Below are 20,967 nucleotides of genomic sequence, written 5' to 3' on the forward strand. Positions count from 1 at the left end.
GTTGACAGGTGATTCCCTGAAACCTTCATGACTGCGATGAAGAACACAAAATCTTTTGTACTTCACAGAATCTGGCTAGAGCAAATCATTCATTTTTGACAGCTGTTTTAATTAGACTTGCAGAATAGTATGACTTAAAGCTGAAATTTGACTGTGGAAAGGCCTGTTGCTGAGAAGCATCACCACACCATGATGTTGCCACCACCATGCTTCACACTGAGAATGGTACGTTTGTGATGACGTGTAGCTTTTGGTGTAAACGGTTCTTTCTGTTTTTTTACAGTCTCGGGGTCTGATATGAAACCTACATTAGAATATTCAGACATCAGGTCCTGTGCTGCCATTAGTACCTCTCTGTTCACCTGCTTGCTGCAATCAGATAGACGTATTGAGAACTGAAAAAGAGAAATATCCTGCAGGTGTGAGTGAACAGAAAGAAGTATGAAGGCAGGATGTGGTTTTTCAGAGACTGACAAACTGAATTCAGCCGAAAGAGCAGCTTCGCTTTGACAGGAAACTGATCTCAACAGTCAACAGTCCAAACACCCACAGGTAGCTGATCAGCAGTGGATGCTCAGAGATACTGTCACTCTTTCTCCTATGGATAACAGACTATTTATCACGATCAGAGTTTAACTGTGACGTAGTTGTCGAATAGAAACGTCAGTGTATTTCTGTTTATTTTATCTGACATATTTGACAGGAAAGATGTTACTGCAAAAAAAGTATTAATTTACATATTAAATGTAAAACACAATACAAAATAACAGATAAATAATATCCACATGACATTTTAATTAGCAGATAATTTATTTTTATTACAGTGCATGATTGCAACTCATTTTTATTGTCGTCATTTTACAGACATTTGTTGTTATTCTCACCAATTTTAGTTTTTGAATGGTATAGTATTTATTGCTTTTTAAGATTTTTTTTTCTGGGACTGTTGCTGTCAGATTTTTAGCATTTCTATCCACATTTTTGCTTGTTAACAGTGTACATTTATTCAGTCCTGTAGTATGTTGATACATTTGTACTGATATTAGAAGTCAGATGTGTTAACCATGTCATTTTCATTAACTAGCCTCCAAAACCACACCTCTCACAACGTGACAGAACAAAATGACACAAAATCTGGCAGGTTTTCTCTGAGGTGAATGCGGTGCTTTGACAATAGCACCTGCATACATTTCTTTGAGTTACAAACACAAATTTAATGTAGATTTAGCTAAGTGAAGGTTGTTTTGCAGGAAACAAAAAACTTTGACATAAAAGCAGAACAGGAAGAAAAGAAGAAGAGGGGAAGTATTAAATTAAAACATTAAGGGCAAAAATGAAATTTCTGTAAATAGGTGAACTTCTCTGTGGCATCTGATGAGGAAGCAAGCAGCCTGTGAGAGAGGAGTTGCAGCAAAAGCGACCACAGACGAAGCAGCTTAGTTGCATGTTGTTGCCGGATAACGTTTTTGCAAGACAGGAAACGAGAGAAGCACACAGACAGAAGCAGAGAGGACTCGTTTGTCATCTTCTGCACGCACAACTCCAACATCTACAAGAGAGCAGGGGAAGAAAATAAGGAGGAATTCAAGGTTAAAAATCTAAAATGGGCACTGAGGAGAAAGATCCAGAGCCTGTAGCTCAGCCAAAAGAGCAGGAATCCCCAGAGAAGGAAAAGGAGTTACATGTGGAGTCACCACAAGGACCAACACCCGAGACCACCGACCCCCTCAACACCTACAAGTGGCACACCGGCTCCAAGGGGACGCTCAATGAGCTGAAAGAAGAAGCAGAAACAGGAGCAGCGGCTTCTTCCACATCCACCCTCGATAAGATTCAGAAGGCCTCCAGCAACAAATGGAGCAAGATGCAAAACTGGCGCAAGGCCCTGAGCGAGGACACCGGAGAAAAAAACTCACACAGGGAGGGAGCCAAGCCGGATAAAGCGGCCGGAGGAGGCAAGAAGAACCCGTTCAGGAGGGCCTTGTCTGAGCCTCCAGGGTCGCTGTTTGCAGCCCTGTCGCCCTCCTCCGCCTCCACCAGCGCAGCTCCGTCCTCGGCTGCACCTGCCGAGGCCTCGGGGGTTTCCTCTTCCGCTGACCCCTCGCAGAGGGCCGGAGGTGGGACGCTCCTCAAAAAGTACCTGAGGACAGTTTCCCAGAAGCTCAAGAGGCCTCGACTGCATACTCGCAGCAGCACACCAGCATTACTGCAAGGTAATCTAAGTATACTTTCAGTAGTAACACCATCCATCCATCCATTATCTATACACCGCTTAATCCTCACTAGGGTCGGGGGGGGGGGCTGGAGTCTATCCCAGCTGACTCGGGCGAAGGCAGGGGACACCCTAGACAGGTCGCCAGTCTGTCGCAGGGCCACATACAAAGACAAACAAGCACTCTCACATTCACACCTACAGACAATTTAGAATGATCAATTAACCTCAGCATATTTTTGGACTGTGGAAGGAAGCTGGAGTACCTGGAGAAAACCCACGCATGCACAGGGAGAACATGCAAACTCCATGCAGAAAGATCCCGGGAAAGCCGGGACGCGAACCAGGGATCTTCTTGCTACAAGGCGAAAGTGCTAACCACTACACCACTGTGCAGCCCCAGTAGTAACACATTATATGTAAAAGAACCTCAATGTAAAGTCATTGAAACCACCCTTATCATATTTGTAATGTTACACCTGACCTTAAAGTTTTAGCTGAGGCCTGCAGTGTCAGCCTTGTCACATATAATAGTCAAGTACCACCTTTTAATGTAAAATACTGAGGGCTGTAGGATTTTTTCTACATTGTACTGTAATTATAATTTCTAATAATATACTATACACATAGAGGGTTTCACCATATTAAACATTAACAGTACATGTAGTTTTGTGTCTCATTTGTGTCATTTTTGTGTCTCGTGTCATTTTGTGATGTTTTCTGTCTAATTTTTGTCATTTGACGTCATTATGTTTCTTGTTTGTGTCATTTTTTTGTCGCATTTGTGTGGTTTTGTGCACTGTTGGTATCATTTTGAGATTTAAGTCGTTTTGTGACTGTTTTTTGTTGTTTTGTTTTGTTAGTGTCATTTTATGTCTTTTTTGTGTCATTTTGTGTCTGCTTTATGTTGTTCTGCCTTGTTTCTGCATTTTTGTGTCTGGCTTGTATCGTTTTGTGTCTGTTAGTGTCTGGTTTGTGTCATATTGTGTTTCATTTGTGCTGTTTTATGACATTTTCTGTCTAATTTTTGTCATTTTCTGTCCCATTTGTGTTGTTCTGTGTTTGGTTTGTGTGGTTTTATGTGGTGTTTGTGTCATTTCGTGTCTGGTTTGTGTTGTTTTATGTCTAATTTGTGCCCGTTTGCATCTGGTTATTGTTGTCTTGTGTCCAATTTGTGCCCTTTTATAGCTCCTTTGTGTTGTTTTGTGTGTTATTTGTGTAATTTTAATCCTTTTTCGCATTTTTGTTGTTTTGTGTCTTATTTTTGTTGTTTTATGTCTTGTTTGTATCCCTTTGTGTTTCATTGGTGTCATTTCTATGACTACTTTTTGTGATATTGTCTTGTTGAGGTCGTTATGTGTCTGCTTTTTAATTTTCTGTCTCATTTGCATCATTTTGTGACTAGTTTTTATCATTTTGTCTTGTTGATGTCCTTCTGTGCTCTGTTTGTCTCTTTTCTTTTTTTGTTGTTTGGTTTCTCTCTCCTTTTTGTCATTATGTGCATTGCTTTTGCAGTTTTCACATAGTTGTGCCCAACCTTTGTGGTTTCTTCCAAACAGCAGCTCACATTTCAGACGTCTTTGAATTGTTAAAAGTTCCACCAAACTCGTATTTTTCCCTACAAACTTCTCACATGGTTCCATTTCAATAAAATTATCCAATATCTCAATTAAAAAAATCAAAGATTGGAGAAAAACTAAAAACAGATTTGTGTATCAGAACTTAGATTTTTCTTCTTTCTTTTCTCATTAATCAGATTAATCTTCTGTCCCTGAATATAAAACTGGATATAAAGTAGTTCAAACTGCAGCAGCTACAACAGTAACATGCTGCTGACACACCGATGCTTCATGATTAATAATATAATAAGGTATCAGTCTGAGGGACCAAACCAGGGCTTTTACTGCAATAATTTAACAATATTTTGTGACTATTACTATAACCATATATAAAATAGAGCAACACTTCTTCCTGTCAGTATATCTTTATCTTTTCTTTACAGATACTTCACCGGTGCAATGTTGTGTTATGACTTACACTAGAAAAGCTACCGCCTGTAACTAAAGGGTAAATACGAGGCTCATGCAAATATAAGAGGAACAACGTGTACATTGTGAGGAAAAACAACTACACAAACCACAGGAAGTGCAGTGCAGCTCAACCTGGTGTGTCATGAAAAGAGAGAGGGCAATAGTATCAGCAGCACCAACAGGAGTGGCCAAACGCTGTGGGAGATAAGTGTCATCAGGGCCATAATTATCAGAAAGGAAAAACAAACTGGGGGTCGGCATGTGCCTGCAATTAAGCTGCTGCAGTGTCGACATACTGCACACGCAGCGAGAGAATCTATTTATTTATTTTGTACAATGTTTTTATCATGTGATTAATATCTTGTGCATTGACCTCACAGCAGTGTCATCTCCCTATAACCTGTGGACACTGAAAAAACACATTATGTAAGGAAAAAGAAAGAAGACGAAGAAGAAAAAGGGGAAAATATGGCAGCAAGGGTGCCAGAAAAAATATGTCTAAAAATAATGGAAAACTATCCAGTTCAAAAACAATAAAAATTGTTAAAAATAGCAGAAAATATCTGTAAAATAATGACATTTTTCAGCTGATTTAAAAACAAAAAAACTACGTATTTTTTTTACAATCACATGTAAAAGTATTACTTTTTGTAAAAAAAAAAAAAAGTTATTTTTTTTTACAGCAAATGTGTAAATTAATGTTTTTTCTGTGATTTTAGTGGATATTGTGTACACAACAAAACAGGAAAAGATCCAATAACAGTTAAAACTTCTTTTTTTAACCTTTTTTCAATCCTTTGTATGTATAATTTTTCTTTAAAATAGTAGAATAACAATAGTTTTGGCTGATTTAAATACAGTTAAATAAGTTTTTAATGTAGATGTTATATATTTGGGCCTATTTTTTCATGGTTAATATCTAAATTTTTTTAAATTATTATTTTACTAGTTATTGTCTGTAGTTTAACAATGGAATCATGGAAAATCTGTAAAATAATAATTTTAAAACAATATTCCCATTTTAAAAAAATCCTTAATATGCATAATTTTTCATTCAATTAATGTGTCATTACATGGTCAAACACTGTCAAGACAAAAGACCAGCTATGATTTAGCTATTATCTGTAATGTAATAAATAATGTTTCAAATAATCAAAAATATCTGGAACATAACAGTATTTAAGTCTTTAATGTAGACATTATTTACAGTTTTGGTGTTCCTTTTTCACAGAAAACAAGAAAATTATTTACTTTTTGTGATTTTACTAGATGTTGTCTCTACAGTAAACTGCTGCTTTTTAAAAATTGCAAAATTAAAACTGTGTATATAAAATGCTTATTATTTGCAGTGTAGTGATGAATATTGATGTGTGTGTAATGTCATGTCAGATGTGGCTGAACCAGTGGTACCAACTGAACTCCCTCGACTACAATGGGCTCCGCCTCAGGAGGTTCCTTTATGGGACATCAGCAACTGTATGCTGGAAGATGGACAAATTCTCATTTCTCCAGAGGAAGAGGTACCAGAACACACATCTATATATCACTCACCAACCACTGACAAGCTCAAACTTTTGTCTTAGTGTATTTTTTTTTTTCAAAGAGTTGCTTTTCTCTGGTTTCTGGATTATTCTATTTAATTTGATGTGTAATAATAAATTATCCCCAACATGAAGACAGGATCAGTCCAGTCCAGGATTCAGCAGCAAGTCACATTATGTATTTTTCTTCTTGTGTCACTCACAGCAGCACGGTGTAGTTTGTTGCTTCCAGCTGTTTAGGACTATTTCCTCTGAGTTTATTGAATATCTGCAGCATCAGACATCAGCAGGATTCATCTGAGAGTAGAATTAGTATTCATGGCTGTAACGAAGCAGGAGAGTTGTGTGCATGCAGCAACTGGTATCTTTATTAATTACCTATAATTCTAAACTAATCAATAATGATGTGTAATACATCACTTGATGTTCTGCCAAATCTTGTGTGAATGACAAACAACTTCCTGAGAGCCTGAATGCCATCGTTTAAACAGAACAATTTTTAATATTTTTTTGACAAAGCATTAACAAGGGTTCAGTGCGTCGCTTCCAGCTGTTTAGGATTATATCGTCTGTGTTTATTAAAAACCTGTAGCATCAGACAGCAGCAGGATCCAAATGAGAACAAAACATCCAATTAATAATAATGGCTGTATATGAAGTGAGAGAGCTGCATGCATGGACACACCAGTAGCTTTATTAATTACTTCTAATTATAAATTAGTGAATTATTATGTATCATACATCACTTGATGTCTTGTCCAGTCTTGCAGGGATGATAAATACCTGCCTGAAAGACAGAATGTTTGCAGTATTACAGAGCTCTCTGTCTGCTAAACCTCTACTCTCTAATAATCTCAAGCCTCTTAAAACTTCTTTGTTAAAGCTTTTTGAGCGGTTTTATATCCTGCATTTTTTGTTTATGCCCTTTATACTTATCCTTATATTACCTGCATTTTTAGCTTTATGAAATACATATTTAAATATTATTTTTAGAGAGTGACATAATGCGTATTTTTCCTCTCAGCCAACGATGTGGACCAGAAACCGGGTCAGCAGTTACTTGTCCAACGTCAGCCTGATGAACCTGATGGACATCGACTCAGGTCAACACACACACACAGAAATCAAACTGTATGAAAGGCAGATTAATGCAGCGAAAACCATCAGGAACCACCACCAGACCAGCAGCTACTGACATCACTATGAGTGTGCAGACGGTCACAGAGGAAATGGCTGGATGTTTATTCGTGAGAATGACTGTCAAATTGCTTCCTCTACGTTTTTTTGGGGAAGATAACATCAAGCCGGGGCGTTCTAGCAGTCCAATGAAAACTCACAGAGAAAGAGAGAGAGAGAAGCCTTAGAGAAGTCAGTATCTTTCTTCCATTTAACTCATTTTGCTTAGAAGAAGCTCTGAAGCTGCTCTGTGGATCCTGCGTTTATACTCAGTTCTGACAGCAGCAGCATAAGTTAACGAAGACAGAAGGGAAATGTTAAAGAGATCAAATTAATAAGACTCTGGCACATTACTGGACTAAATGATGGGATTTAGACGCTGGATTGTTTGTGGTGGGGCTTTGGGTAAGCAATGACTGTAAACTTTCACCTTTACCAAAAAACTTAAGTATTCAACAAAGGACACAAAACATACAAATTGAGAATTATTGCAGAAAGTCAGTACGATTAGTAAATTTTACTTAGGTAGCTGCATCTATCAGCTTACAGCAAACAGCCACATCCTGTGTGATATAATCTAAACCTATTTTGTAATACTACATCCTGCACTATTGTTTTGTGAGTCTTTTGTTAGTAAAAATGCAGAAATGAGTGCTGGTAATGGTGTTGGTGAGGTGGAACAAATTTTATTAGTGGAAAAACTAGTCCAATCAAGTGTCTGAGTAGACAGGAACAGCAAAAAAACAACAAAACTACAAAATAATCAACTTAAATTAGAAATAAAAATGAAAATAAAGTTTACTCACAGGGAATCTAGGGAATCCTTGAAATGTTGGGTTTTTAATCAATGTTTTTGCAGGATCACAACTTTAGTTCAAAGTTAGCTAATATCTGTAGTTATTGATGCTGTCGGATGTTAAATGAGCTAAGTTTTCCAATTAGTAATACCAAAGACTCTTAACTATAATAATACATTAATTAGGTGAAGCTCCATAATTAATAACACTGATAATTGAAAGACTGAAGGCACTACTGCAAGATACAAATTAAAATTTATTGAGTTGGATAAACCTTTGAAGCTGCCAACATCATTTTGATGAGTTCATGTGACATAATAATATTGCATCAACTTAATATCAACATATACCATTATTGCATTACATTCACTCTGTTTCTTTCTGTGTCCTTTCTCCGAGTGTCCCTGGTCCCAGAGCTGGATGCTGGATGCTTCAGATGTGTGGCTGTGTTTTATGGTCCTTGTGTCCCACCCCCCCACCTCTCTATCTCTACCCCTCTATCTGTATCCCTCTATCTCTACCTCTACCCCTCTACTTCTATCCCTCTATCTCTACCTTTCTACCTCTTCTGTCCCTCTCAACCCGCCCGGCCAGCAGGCAGATGGGTCCCCCCACATTAGAGCCGGGTTCTGCTCGAGGTTTTTTTCCCTGTTAAAAGGGTGTTTTCCTTGCCACTGTCGCCTTTTGGCTTGCTCTGGGGGTCAGGCATATGGGTTCTGTAAAGCGTCTCGAGACAATTTGACTGTAATTGGCGCTATATAAATAAAATTGAATTGAAAAAATTGAATTGAATTTCAACTGAAATATTTTGATTTACACTAAATTAACAATGCAGTAACTCTTCACTTTTCAACTACACATGCCTGGACAATTTCTGAAAGCAATGAATTTTGGAATATTTTCAGTTGTGATATGATTAATTTTTAGCAGTGGAATTCGTCTGGCCTAGCCTACAGTTTAGCAAACTAGTGGAAGACATGGTAAAATCTAATGTTACAAATCTGTTCGGCTAGAGTGAACTTTTCATGTTTATTTAGAATTTGTGGGGCAATTTCCATGTGTGAAAATGCCTGAAGAAAATCAATTGGAGCAACTTCATTTTTAAAACGTTTGTCAGCTGAAAAACTTGTGTTCATGATTAGTGTAATTAATCATGTAGCACGCAAAATACATTTTAAAACTAGTTGGGACAACTTGATTTTTATTAGTAATCCTTTATGCTACCATCATTTAAATGAAAAAAAATAAAATAAAAAATTTAAAGGGGAGAAGCTAATTCCTCTAACTCAGTTTTGGTGGAAGAGCTTTATTAGAAGTTGTTGAAACTCAAAAAGACTGATGCAAACTATAATTTTTAAATTTTTTGTTAAGCCTGAACAATATATTTAGAGTGTATGGTCTTAGCCCTAATATTATAATCAGGTAAAGTACTGTTTTATCTAATTTTTGGAGGGTTTTAATCCCTAATAAGTAAATTACTCAGGCAAAAATCACACCATAAATAACAGTGTAAGAGTTTAACCCCAATGTTTAAGCTTGTCAGGTTAATTCACACTGCCAGTCTTAACATTTGTTTACTGGAAAGCTCTTCATTTAAGTAATTACTTAATGCTATCAATTAGATCTTTGACAAGTCAAAATGTCAGCTGTGAAAAAAGGTCATCAGACACTAGCTGGAAACAAATTGCTCACAAAAATGTACTAGGAATTTACAAAGCTCCAACCACAAATTGTAAATGGATAGAATAATGATGGAAAATGTTTAATTTTATGTCAATAATTTCATTAAGCTAACACATGTGGCCAAGAATACAGAAAAGCACTGAGATAAAAAATTACTTTGTACCCCTTGTAATTATTCAATCTAGAATGCAGCCCAGACCATGTGGGTCTGCCAGGAGGCCCTCGACCAAAGAGTCAAGATGGTGGTGTGAGGGTGAGTGTTGTACGCACCAGAGATGATATTTCCCGTCGGCCTGCATGTCCTGTTGATGTGGTTTGTAATCACTCTGAAGCTCCATGCGTGCCATCTTCACCCTCAGGCGCTGATCAAGCGACGTCTGGACAAGGCCAAGAGGAACAGCAACACCCAGCTGGGACTGAGCAAAGGAAGCAGGTAAAGTACACTGTTATGGTTCTGAAGGAAAAGATACAGTCACACTCTGTAGTGGCCTTGTGGGGTCCCTCAGGTCTCCAGTTTGGGCCCGATCTTGTTTTCATTGTATATGCTGCTCCTGTGGTTCATATTTAAGACGCAAAAGATTTTTTCATTGTTTTGCAGACGACATGCAAATCTATCTGCATGCAAAAATAAAATGTAGCAGCCCCTGCTCGGCTGCTTAAAAGATATTAAAATCTGAATCGATCAAAATTTTCTGAATTCTAATGAAAATGAAGAATGTCACAATTGGTTGACAGGACCTTTTGGATGATAAGTAAAAGTACTCAGTGCAGTAAAATGTCTGCTGTTATTGTTATGCTGTTAAATAGGGTATCATTACATAAATTTTTCTCACGATTAATGTATAAGTAGGATTTTACTCTTGTAGTACGCTGAGGTGGAGCTTTGAACTATTTTGCTTCCAACTAATGAGTAGGTTTACTACATATTAATCTGCTGATTAGCTTTTTCTAGTGAAGTACCTCAAATTTGTACTTAGTTACATTTTGTCACTGGTCTGCATGTCCCAAGTATGAAATAATGGGTGGTGAAAAGTAAAACAAAACAGATAAAATATTTATAATTCCTTTTCTGACTGGCTTTTTCCACTGTGTTTTATTTTAAGGCACTATGGTTCCCGGGATTCTGTTTCAATTCCAGTCAGTCCAGTGGGGAGTTTAGATCTGAGTGCAGACACCAGCACTGTCATCAGGCCGGTTCACAGCTCTATTCTGGGGGAGAAGTACTGCTTTGAGGTAAACTCTGACATGTGCATTGAAGGAGTAAAGTAAAACCCATTTTTAGACATGCACTCCATTCTTGTAATCTGATGGCAACTGAACATGTCAGCTTCATGTCACTTTTCTGTAGAAGTTGCAAAGTTACTAGGTCAGGATTTTCTGAATGACTTTCAGCAGCACAATTCTGAACCGCATGCAGTCATATTAACGGATAGACATGCACAAGCTAAGTCACTCTGAGTTGTATGAAGTGATTTGGGGAAGACTTTTTTACATTTCAGTGCTAATATTCATCCAAAAACTTGACAGAGAGCAAAATATACAATTTGTTTGGCAAACACACACTTAGAACACATCTTTTTCCATCACTGTGCTTTACAGTGTCTAATTTATTGGGATACGAATTGAAATGTCCATAATAAGAAAACTTTAACACGATAAAAATAGATGATATTCAACAATAATTAATGTAATTCAATTTTTTTTTTTTTGCACAATTCATTAACATGAGCTTAAGTTTAGTTTGTTGCCTCCAGCTGTTTAGGACTATTTTCTCGGAGTTTATTAATCACCTGCATCATCAGTCAGTAGCAGGATCCATTTGAGTATCTTCAAAGCAAGAAAGCTGCAGGCAACTGTGAATGTGGAGTAACATTGCCAGTATTGTCATTAAATAAATACCTATAATTAAAAATGACCCTATGCAGTCCAGGTCATGATCCAACTGAAAGTCACACTGTGTATCTGCTAGTCTTCATATTAGAGTCACAGTTTAGTTTGTCTTCCAGCTTTTTGTAGAAGTCTTTCTTATGAGCTTATTAAATACCTGCAGTATCAGACAGGAGCAGGATCCATAGGGGCATTAAACAACAGCAGCAGCTAGGTAAATTCAGCAATTAATTATCTGAACAGTTTGATGAGCTGCTACTAGATTAGCTTTAGTATTTTCTTTGCATTATATGTCACTTTGTGTAATTTCGTGTGAATTAAAAATACTGCATAAGTACTGTGGTTCTCTCCATCAACACTGGAGTATCTCTGACTGAAGTCGAAAGACATTAATGGAAAATTGGCTTGTGTTTGAATGACAGAATGTCGTCACTTGGCCTAACTGATGAAGCCAGCAATCTTATGTATTCCACGTCTGAAAACTTTTTAATGCAGTCCCATTGGTTTCAATTTGCTGTAGGTGATAAACTCTGAGAACACCCACTGCTTCGGCTGTTCCTCAGCTGCCGAACGTGACCGCTGGATTGAAGACTTGAGACGGGCTGCCCAGCCTAATAAGGTGAGCCATTTACTCTACAATATGCTTCATTCAACATTAAATGTTTTTAAATGATCATAATGCATCAATGTTTACAGGATAACATTGAGCGCACAGAGAACTCCCTGAGTCTGTGGGTTAATGAAGCAAAGGATCTGCCACCCAAACGGCGTTATTACTGCGAGGTGCATCTGGACGGAACTCTGTTTGCCCGAACCAGCAGTCGAGCTGTTGGCAAGCTGCCAAACCGCTCCAGCCTGGCAGGAGATGGATCTTCTGGGTCTTTGGGAGGCCTGGGGGCCAGTGGAGGTGCAACTGGAGGGTGTCAACTATTCTGGGGGGAATTCTTTGAGCTTGACAACTTGCCCTGCGTCTCCCAAATCAGCTTGCACCTCTTCCGCGAAGAAGACCCCAAGAAAAAGCGCCACTCCCGAGACGAATCCAGCTTGCACCCACTGGGCAGCGTGGCCATACCACTGGCTGACATTCGAGGGAGGACATATCAGGAGAAGTGGTACCCCATCACTCCATTCAAATCGTCTGGCACAACAGGGAACAAAGAACTGCTGGGTCCACAGGCTTCACTCCGCATCAAAGCCCGCTTCCAGAATTTGCAAGTGCTGCCAATGGAGAAATACAAGGAGTTTGCAGAGTATGTGACAGTGGATTATGTAGAAATGTGCAGAAACCTGGAGCCACTCCTGAATGTGAAGGAGAAGGAAGAGCTGGCAGGAGCTCTGGTCCATGTTCTGCAGAGCATCGGCAAAGCCAAGGTGGAGTATAAGCATTAAATGCATAATACAACTGAGAGACAATGCAAATTTTAAATACAAGATTGTATAATCAGACATGTTTATAAACTGAATATGTCTGTTTCAGAAATTTCTCATTGATTTGGGCAGCGCTGAGGTAGAACGTCTTGGTGAGAAAGAAGCATTGATCTTCAGAGAGAACACACTGGCCACAAAAGCCATAGATGAATATATGAAGCTGGTTGGCCAGAAGTACCTCATTGGCACACTAGGTAAGGTAGTTGAGAGACAAACATCTTCTTTCAGATGGTGTTGAGTGGTCCTTTGCTTTCACTGTGTTTTCTTTCTCAATACAGGGGACTTCATCACCCGTCTTTATGCCTCAGTGGAGAACTGTGAGGTAGATCCTCGTAAATGCCCGGCCTCTGAACTGTCAAACAACCAGAAGCACTTAAGTGAAACCTGTGAGGAGGTGGTGCAGAAGATTGTAGAGATCCATGGGTGAGAACAAGAATTAACAAATGCTAAAGCTTTTAGCTAGGAGTTGGTGTTTGAGCTGATGTTTGACATGTTTCTTGCCTCCAGACCCTTTCCCGAAGAGTTACACATGATCTTCTCCAGCTGGGCAGAGCTGTGTGAAGACCAGGGCAGAGTGGAGATCGGCCAGCGTCTTATCTCGGCTTCCCTTTTCCTTCGCTTCTTATGTCCTGCTATTCTCAGTCCTTCTCTTTTTGGTCTGATGCAACCATATCCAGAATCAAACACCCTGCGTACCCTCACCCTCACTGCCAAAGTCATCCAGAATCTGGCCAACTTCACCCTGTGAGTGGTTTCTTATATATCTGCTTAGTAGGGATGTCCTGATCAAGTTTTTTTTTTTACCATGGTCCCAATTCGATATTATTTTCTCAGGTAATATGTGCTTCAAGTACATTAAAGTTATTAAAATGGATCCACTGAATATATTTTCAATGCAGCAAGAAAACAGCTCATTTCTGTACCCAAGCTAGTCCTTTATGTTATGTTCGTTATCATGAACCTTGTTGTAAAACTCCATAAGGCACTGTCTGAAATGTAGTGTGGAGAGGGTGGGGTGTAACGAGGCTCCACAAGCTCCAAAATATGGCAAAACCTGTATTCTTTACATTTATGTAAAAAAATGCATTGCAGATTAGTGGTGGTACCTGGTTTCGCTACCTGTTTAATGCTATAGCCACCCAAGGAGGCGATCAATTGTTCTACAAACTGTTCCACGTTGGCAAGCAGAGAGCATCGTGAAGATTTAGCTAGCAATGGGCACCATGACAAAGACATCTGTGACACTTAATGGCCTCCCGCCAGAGCTCATGTGTTTAAGACAAATGAGGACAGACTAGGAAATGGTCTTATATCCCAGTGACATATATAATAGATTCGCCTTTGAGGAATAAATCGTGAGTCAACTAAAACAGCATTATTGACACAGGGAAAATGTTCACTAACATTTATCTTCAAAGTTTTCACCCTAAGCATTCTGCCACAAATAGTGCTGCCCCTCTAAGATCCCTATATGGCAGCAATCAGGCTGCAAAAGCAAAACTTACTGAAAACAAACTATAGAACTGGCAATAAAGATATCCCCCTTGTTGTGATTCAGATTTGGAGAGAAGGAGGAGTATATGCTGTTTATGAACGAATTCCTGCAGCAGCACTGGGATGGAATGAGGGGCTTCCTGCAAACAGTGTCCAACCCAGACACTGAAATCACAATGTCTTCCTTCGATGGCTATGTAGATTTGCCTCTGCGATTGGCTGTACTGCACGGTCTGCTGGTGGACATAGTCTATCAGAGGAACCAGGTAAGATGGGAGAAAAAATGAGTTGGATTTGCTCAAGTTTTGATTAACCCTCGGAGCATTTAATTTTTTAACTTAAAGCATCTGTATGATTGGAACACTTGGCTGATTAATGTGTTGTATAGTTTCCAGTGTGCAGGATTAACAGTTTTTCAGTCGATACCCCCTAAGCCTTTAGGCCTGGTGATGCTAGAAAAGAACTAGCCTGTACGACATGTTGTCCATGTTGACTGTGACATCAAAAGGCAATGATGTTTATAAGCAACAAGGAAAGAAATGTATTTGATGATAGAGCTCTGGTAGAGATCACAACTTCTTTCTCACCACCTTAAACCTGGCAAAGCACTTCCTGAAGTCAGAGTATGTAAATGCTGGATTTGAAGTTTAGCAAAGTAAATTTAAAAAATACCCAAAAGCAGAACCCCTAAATTCTAGTCTTGAAAAGGTATTTTTACAAAGGAGGTTCTCAAAGCTATTGAATAATCCTACAGGCACCTGTGGAGAAGTAAACTGGTGTCCTGACCTTAATCTTTAATGTCATGTGGAAACAAGATTTTAGCATTCACGTTCCACAAAACCTAAGATTTGGACCTAGTTATTGTGTATGTTCTTTTAACCAAGTGTTATGCTTTATGTAATTTTGTAGGGTTTTAATCTTTAGTATTTATATTGCTCAGGTAACTTCACTGTATTTAGACTAGTTAAGTTAGTTGGTTCCATTTCTTCCTGTCTGCATGTCATCACTGCAAACAGAGTTTCTGAAAATCTTCAACCTTGCAGTAATTTTCAGTGATATTCAGTCACAGTCTGTATTGTACTATTAGACGTTTTCATGTCAGTCTAACAGTATCAAGATACAGAGGATATGGTAAATCAGCCCTAACATGCAGCTTGTTTCTTCCTCAGGAAACAATCGACAAGCTGCACCCCCTCCCTTCTATTCTGAACCAGATAACAGATTCACTGGGCCCTGAAGCACCTCGGATTATTGTTAACAGGTACGCTCAAGTCCTGTATCTTTTCTGACCACGGACAAACTTGAACATATCTTGTTTATGTTACTGAAGCAACTTCTTTCTTGCAGCCAAATGGGACAAGTCAAACCAGATTACATTCCACCGAGAGATTTGGAAAAGTACAGCCCACACCTGTCATCCCTCCAGCAGCTTCCCGTTGACTCCAAAGGCCTACGAGATGGGTATGATAGATGATGATTTGATTATTAGACATGCATTCTCTTAAGTCAGGGTTGGACTGCAGGAATTTTGTGCTGATGTTTCCTTGTGTAGCTCCTCTCAACAATCAGAGGAGAGATCTGATCTGGGATCTCTGTCTAAAGCGATGTTGAGCCCAGATTATAATGTAAGGGGTTTGCAGATCCAGGGTAAAACCTCTGTCCTAATAATACCTAACATGTTTAATATTTATGAGACAAAAATGGACGATTATGATTATCGTGTTTCAAGCAGGAGATGCTTTTGCCAAGCAAAGCAAGTTATATTACAACTTGAGGCTAACCTAGGTTAGCATACAGATATTGAATGCTTTGAACAATTCAAAGTACCAGGCATCCTAAATACGTACAAAGCCATCACTTGATGCATGGAATTTAAATAATAAACGCACTAATCCACTTGTTTAACAGGGATGGCAGAACTCGCAGGAGAGAAAGGAAACCAGTCGCCAGAACTCAGAGCGCTCCCCACCGACGTCCCGGTCATGCAAAACATGCCTTAAAGAGGCAGACGAGTTCTGAAGCTCTGCCGACATCTGACCACGAACAAGAGGTGGAGGTCAACCAGCCGCACATCTCGCTGCCAAATACTGTGAGTACAAAGAGAAACTGCCACTGGAATATAAGAATGTTGTACCTAGATTATTCAAGCTTGATTTAACCCCTATACACTCGCTGGAGGTCATTAAGCTTCAGAAAGCTCTGTCTTGGTGGCCCTTTACTGGTTAAACCCCTGCAATGTTTGCCAACATGGATGTGCCTGCCTCCTCTGGTCACTACAATGTTTAACAGTAAGAGACTCCACCTGATGGTGCAACCAGGTACTACAGCTAATCTAAAATCAAGTGTATATTATCTAGGAAAGATAAGATAAGACTTTATTTATCCCACAGCTGGAAATTTTCATCAAAATAAACCATAATATACATAAGTACTAGTTGACAGGAACAAGAAAAAGCCCAAAACACTTGACTGGGACATCCCTAATTTCAGGTTTTAAAAATCTAGAATGAACACAGAGATAGTAGCAGAAACAGAGATAGTATTAATGAATTATGGTGACAGTCACTCTTGTTTTCTTCAGAATACCAGCATCAAACGTCAACCTGCACCGGTTCCCTGGATTAAATACATCCAGACCAGGGAGTCAAGTGAGATGAAGACTGAGAACGAGCAGTTAACCTTACTGGACAGGGTAAGTCAAGCCTGCTACCTGTTGACCTAAAGTAATTGTGGTTATGTGTGATTTAATAACTGCACTACATACACTGTAAACCTGTGATTCAACCCACCAGCATGCTCAGGAGCTGTCAGAGCTTCGTCTGGGGATCGAGCAGGTGACCGAGCGAGAGCTGGACATGGCAAAGCGCCTGGAGGACTTCATCAACCAAAGCCAGGACCAGAATGCAATGCTGCAGTCGGAGGTGAACGAGCTCCGTGATCTGCTGGCTGTGCGAGAAGAGCAGCTCGCCAGCGCCACCTTCAGGTGAGACTGCAAACAGCACATTGTTAAAAAAATTACAAATTGTTAACTGTTTTTAACTGTTTTAACTGTAATTTTTGTAACAATTTGATGTTTTTTACAAATAAATTGGTATTATTTTAAAGAAAAACTATGCATATTAAAGACTGAAATACTGTTATATTTTTCAATTATTATTTTTACAGACTTTGGTTAAGTTACAGATAATGACTTGTAAAATCAGGTAAACAATAATCATATAAAATTACACAGTGGCTGTACAAAGAACAGGTAAAAACTATGCATAATGTCCACATCTAAAATCTGTATTTTTACAAATAGTAATTCATTCTTTTACAATGTTTGACTGCAAAATTATACTGTTTCACTGTATTTAAATCAGTTTAAAAATATTACTTTTCAGATATTTTGTTATTTTCATTTTTAGTTCATCTCAACAGTTTTTGAGCATTATAATATTCCATTGTTGTTGCTGTTTTTAAACATTTTGTTTACTCTGTGTGTTGCAGGTTGGGTGTGATTGAGGAGGAAAGGGAGGAAGATGAGAGGAAGCTAAGTGTTGCCATTGCAGCGGCGGAGAGGATGAATGCTCTGGTAAGAAAGACGATTATCAAACAGGAACAAAGTGCATGTACAGCATTATGAAAGGAATAGTTCACCTTACAATTTACATTTTTAATATGGATGGATGGATGGATGGATGGATGGATGGATGGATGGATGGATGGATGGATGGATGGATGGATGGATGGATGGATAGATGGATAGATAGATAGATAGATAGATAGATAGATAGATAGATAGATAGATAGATAGATAGATAGATAGATAGATAGATAGATAGATAGATAATATTTATTCAACCCCCTAACAGCCAAAACTGCACTGGACTTTGTAAGATATTTAAAAACTGATGTTTTTACAGCATCAAGTGCCCATGTTAGCAATACTGGGAAAAAATAGTGATGCTTCATAATATAGTGATTGTCTCCTCTGCTCTGTGTCAACACAGCTTGCAGTTCAGTCTAGAAGTCCCAGAATTTTTATTATGTGACTGTTGGTTGCAGCTGAGTCATAAAGTCTTCACTTTTACAGAATCTGATTCAAGCAAATGGTTTATTTTTGCTAATTTTTTAATTTAGACAATTAAAATGCAGAATACGCAAGCCAAAAAGTCCCTGAATTGCTATCATATAACTGTTGGTTACAGCTGAGTCACTAATGGCTTCACAGTTGTGCCATGCAGTACAGATTGTTTTTTTTTTTGTTGTTGTTTTTTGCATAATCTGGCTAATTCAAATGATTAATTGTTGGCAGATTTTGAAAGCAGAATAAAGTGATTTTGATGAAATATTTTTAAGGTTCAGTTTGGCTATTTTTTCAGATGCATGAGTAGTTCAAGGACCATGAGATAGATGAAAATCCAATGACTCTTTCTGTTTTGACAACAATAGAATTTTAATGTTTTTCGGTGATAAAATGAGTTTCTAACCTGCTGATGGGTTTTGGGGTTCAGAGGGTTATGGACAATTTGATGTGACTATATAAAAGTAATTATTTTAAAAGAAAACTGACAGTTTGAAATAATCCACAGTGACAGTATACAGCAGTTGAAACTCATACATGGCTGGCACTATGGTTTCAAAACAACAATGTCTGTTTTTCACCTGCAGGAGGAGCAGTTTGCAGGTTTGATGAGGGACCTTCAGCAGCTGAGCAGCCAAAACAACATCCAGCATCCTGAAAAGCTTCACATCAACAGCAACTGAACCCTGATGGAAAAATAAAAAAGGTTTAGCTTTGCAATTTTGTATAAATGAACATACTGAACTCATAAGGAAACTGCAGCCTAAAGTCACAGTGATGGTCTGTTTGTTTGTTTTCTGAATATGTTCAGAATGAAACTGAGATGAACATGAAACCAACAGTGTTTGTCTGCATTCCTGCTTTTGTTGAGATGTGTTTGACTTGTAAACCTTTAAATAAAAACTGCTTCTCTTGTGTGTTTTGCAATGTGTCAGTTTAAGTGTAAAAACGGTAAAAAAAATACATCTACTTCAGTACTGTACTTTTCACAGTATAAGAATAGTTTTAAAGCAGTTGTAGCCGATTTTAATTCCAAGTAACCACTACAAGCTGCTTTTTCACGACACTACTGCAATTCAGCTACGACTGAGCAGCTAGCTCGGTTAGCATCACTAATTCACATTAAAACTAACATTTACTGGATGCTAACTCTCTTCTCTGGTCAAAAAACACAGAAATATTAGTAGGGAGATTAAGTGACTTTTGACTTCAAGTCATCATGCAATGGTTCCCTTTGACATGGAAATACCTGAGGGCCATAGACATAAATTTATCGTAAGACACAAGTGAGATCATATTTTGGCCATACTTTAGAGGCCCATATCTTTGCTTCGGTTATAGCTCTAATGACAAACTTGGTGTCAAAGTGTAAATTTTTGGGGTCAAGGAATCCAATAAAATGCATGCCAAAAACACAGTCTATTCACAACTCAATAATAATTCAATAAATAACTTAAAGTGTTGAATATGTGTATTGTGGATGCAGAGAAACTGAGTAGTGAGACAAGTTCATAACTACAGTCATGGAAAAAATTATTAGACCACCCTTGTTTTCTTCAATTTCTTGTTCATTTCAATGCCTGGTACCACTAAAGGTATCTCGTAGGAGATTCTGATTGGTCGGGAGTGACAGACCAAGGAGGAAGCGCAGGAACAAGGCCAGGTGTCCGTTTGAACTCTGTCAAAGTCAATCATGTTACCTTGATGCTGCAGAATTCATATGATTCATCTGTGGAGGAAACAGCCCGAGCAGAGCTGAAACATGAGAACAATAAAGTCTGATCTGACCTTTAATGTTAACATGTTGCTGTGATTTTTCCTCATGTTCACATGAACCACATCTACATCCTTTAGAAAAACTACTTTCTGAAACACGATGACTGTGAAGAGTCTGAAGATCAAAAGCCAGAAATGAGAAATGAATGTGACTGTGGATGTAGAAACTGGTCAGTATGAACTTCTGATAGAAATGTTTCATTGACAGGTAGAAATGTTGAGTCAGACAGATCCTTCAGGCTCAGCAGGAGTCAGAGAGACAGTCAGAATCTGTTACCATGGTAACTGGACTTTCCTTCATCTCAGAGCAACGAAGTCAGAGTTTTCACTATAAACCTGCTTTTTGGATCAGAGTCCTGCTGCAGATCCCGTGTTTGCAGAAAGTCATAAAAGCGTGGTTCTATTCTTTCAGCTTTGATTTGAACATTTTTACATTTCATTTCTGCTGCCTGTCTGTCCTCAGTTCTATTCCTGATACCAAATGACAAACGAAACACAGAATCTTCAAAATCCAAGATTAGACATTAGATAGAGTTGCTTCTGTCATTGGTTTTTTTTTATCTTGAAACCAGAAAAAAGTTGGTTTTAAATTAAATAAAACAGAAAAGAACAAAGACCACACGCAGTTAAGTTTGTGTCGTCGTGTCACAGTCAGAAACAAGGAAACAGGAAATGATGTCGTATTTACTAGTTTCTGACACTTTGGATTAAATCCACTAATAAACTATCAGACGTCTGATCAGCTGAACTGGTTGGATTTAGTTCAGACACAAACACCAACATTATTCTGGACTATTTCCTCCTTCAGTTTCACACATGAATACAGTTACAGACATCTGGAACAAGAGTTCAACATGTAGGGAGGAGTTTTACTGCT

General features: G+C 38.5%; 1 protein-coding gene across 2 annotated transcripts; it reads left to right on the plus strand.

Annotated features, from left to right (window-relative positions):
- The first annotated feature begins 1,439 nt into the window (after positions 1 to 1,439).
- rasal3 (RAS protein activator like 3) lies at positions 1,440 to 19,229 on the plus strand. 2 transcript variants are annotated; one of them, XM_023279935.3, is made up of 19 exons: positions 1,440 to 2,213; positions 5,632 to 5,762; positions 6,808 to 6,886; positions 9,625 to 9,692; positions 9,799 to 9,872; positions 10,543 to 10,672; positions 11,847 to 11,945; positions 12,023 to 12,697; positions 12,804 to 12,948; positions 13,033 to 13,177; positions 13,262 to 13,498; positions 14,313 to 14,514; positions 15,418 to 15,509; positions 15,596 to 15,709; positions 16,157 to 16,337; positions 16,830 to 16,940; positions 17,041 to 17,231; positions 17,738 to 17,822; positions 18,902 to 19,229. In XM_023279935.3, the coding sequence occupies exons 1-19, from the start codon at positions 1,604 to 1,606 to the stop codon at positions 18,995 to 18,997; spliced, it is 3,465 nt and encodes a 1,154-aa protein (XP_023135703.2). In that variant the 5' UTR covers positions 1,440 to 1,603; the 3' UTR covers positions 18,998 to 19,229. The 2 variants fall into 2 exon arrangements, with proteins under 2 accessions (XP_023135703.2, XP_054866064.1); XM_055010089.1 differs by lacking the exons at positions 1,440 to 2,213; positions 5,632 to 5,762; positions 6,808 to 6,886 and adding an exon at positions 6,923 to 7,364.
- The last annotated feature ends 1,738 nt before the right edge of the window (positions 19,230 to 20,967 follow it).

Source organism: Amphiprion ocellaris, chromosome 4 (assembly GCF_022539595.1).
Source record: "Amphiprion ocellaris isolate individual 3 ecotype Okinawa chromosome 4, ASM2253959v1, whole genome shotgun sequence".
Taxonomy (NCBI): Eukaryota; Metazoa; Chordata; class Actinopteri; family Pomacentridae; genus Amphiprion; species Amphiprion ocellaris.

What these genes read in the sequence shown, in the direction of transcription:
- rasal3 (XM_023279935.3), top strand. Translation starts at nt 1,604, where the DNA reads ATGGGCACTGAGGAGAAAGATCCAGAGCCTGTAGCTCAGCCAAAAGAG. An exon ending in TCATTTCTCCAGAGGAAGAG is followed by an intron (nt 5,763 to 6,807) that starts GTACCAGAACAC and finishes TTTTCCTCTCAG; the next exon opens with CCAACGATGTGGACCAGAAA. An exon ending in GTCAAGATGGTGGTGTGAGG is followed by an intron (nt 9,693 to 9,798) that starts GTGAGTGTTGTA and finishes CTTCACCCTCAG; the next exon opens with GCGCTGATCAAGCGACGTCT.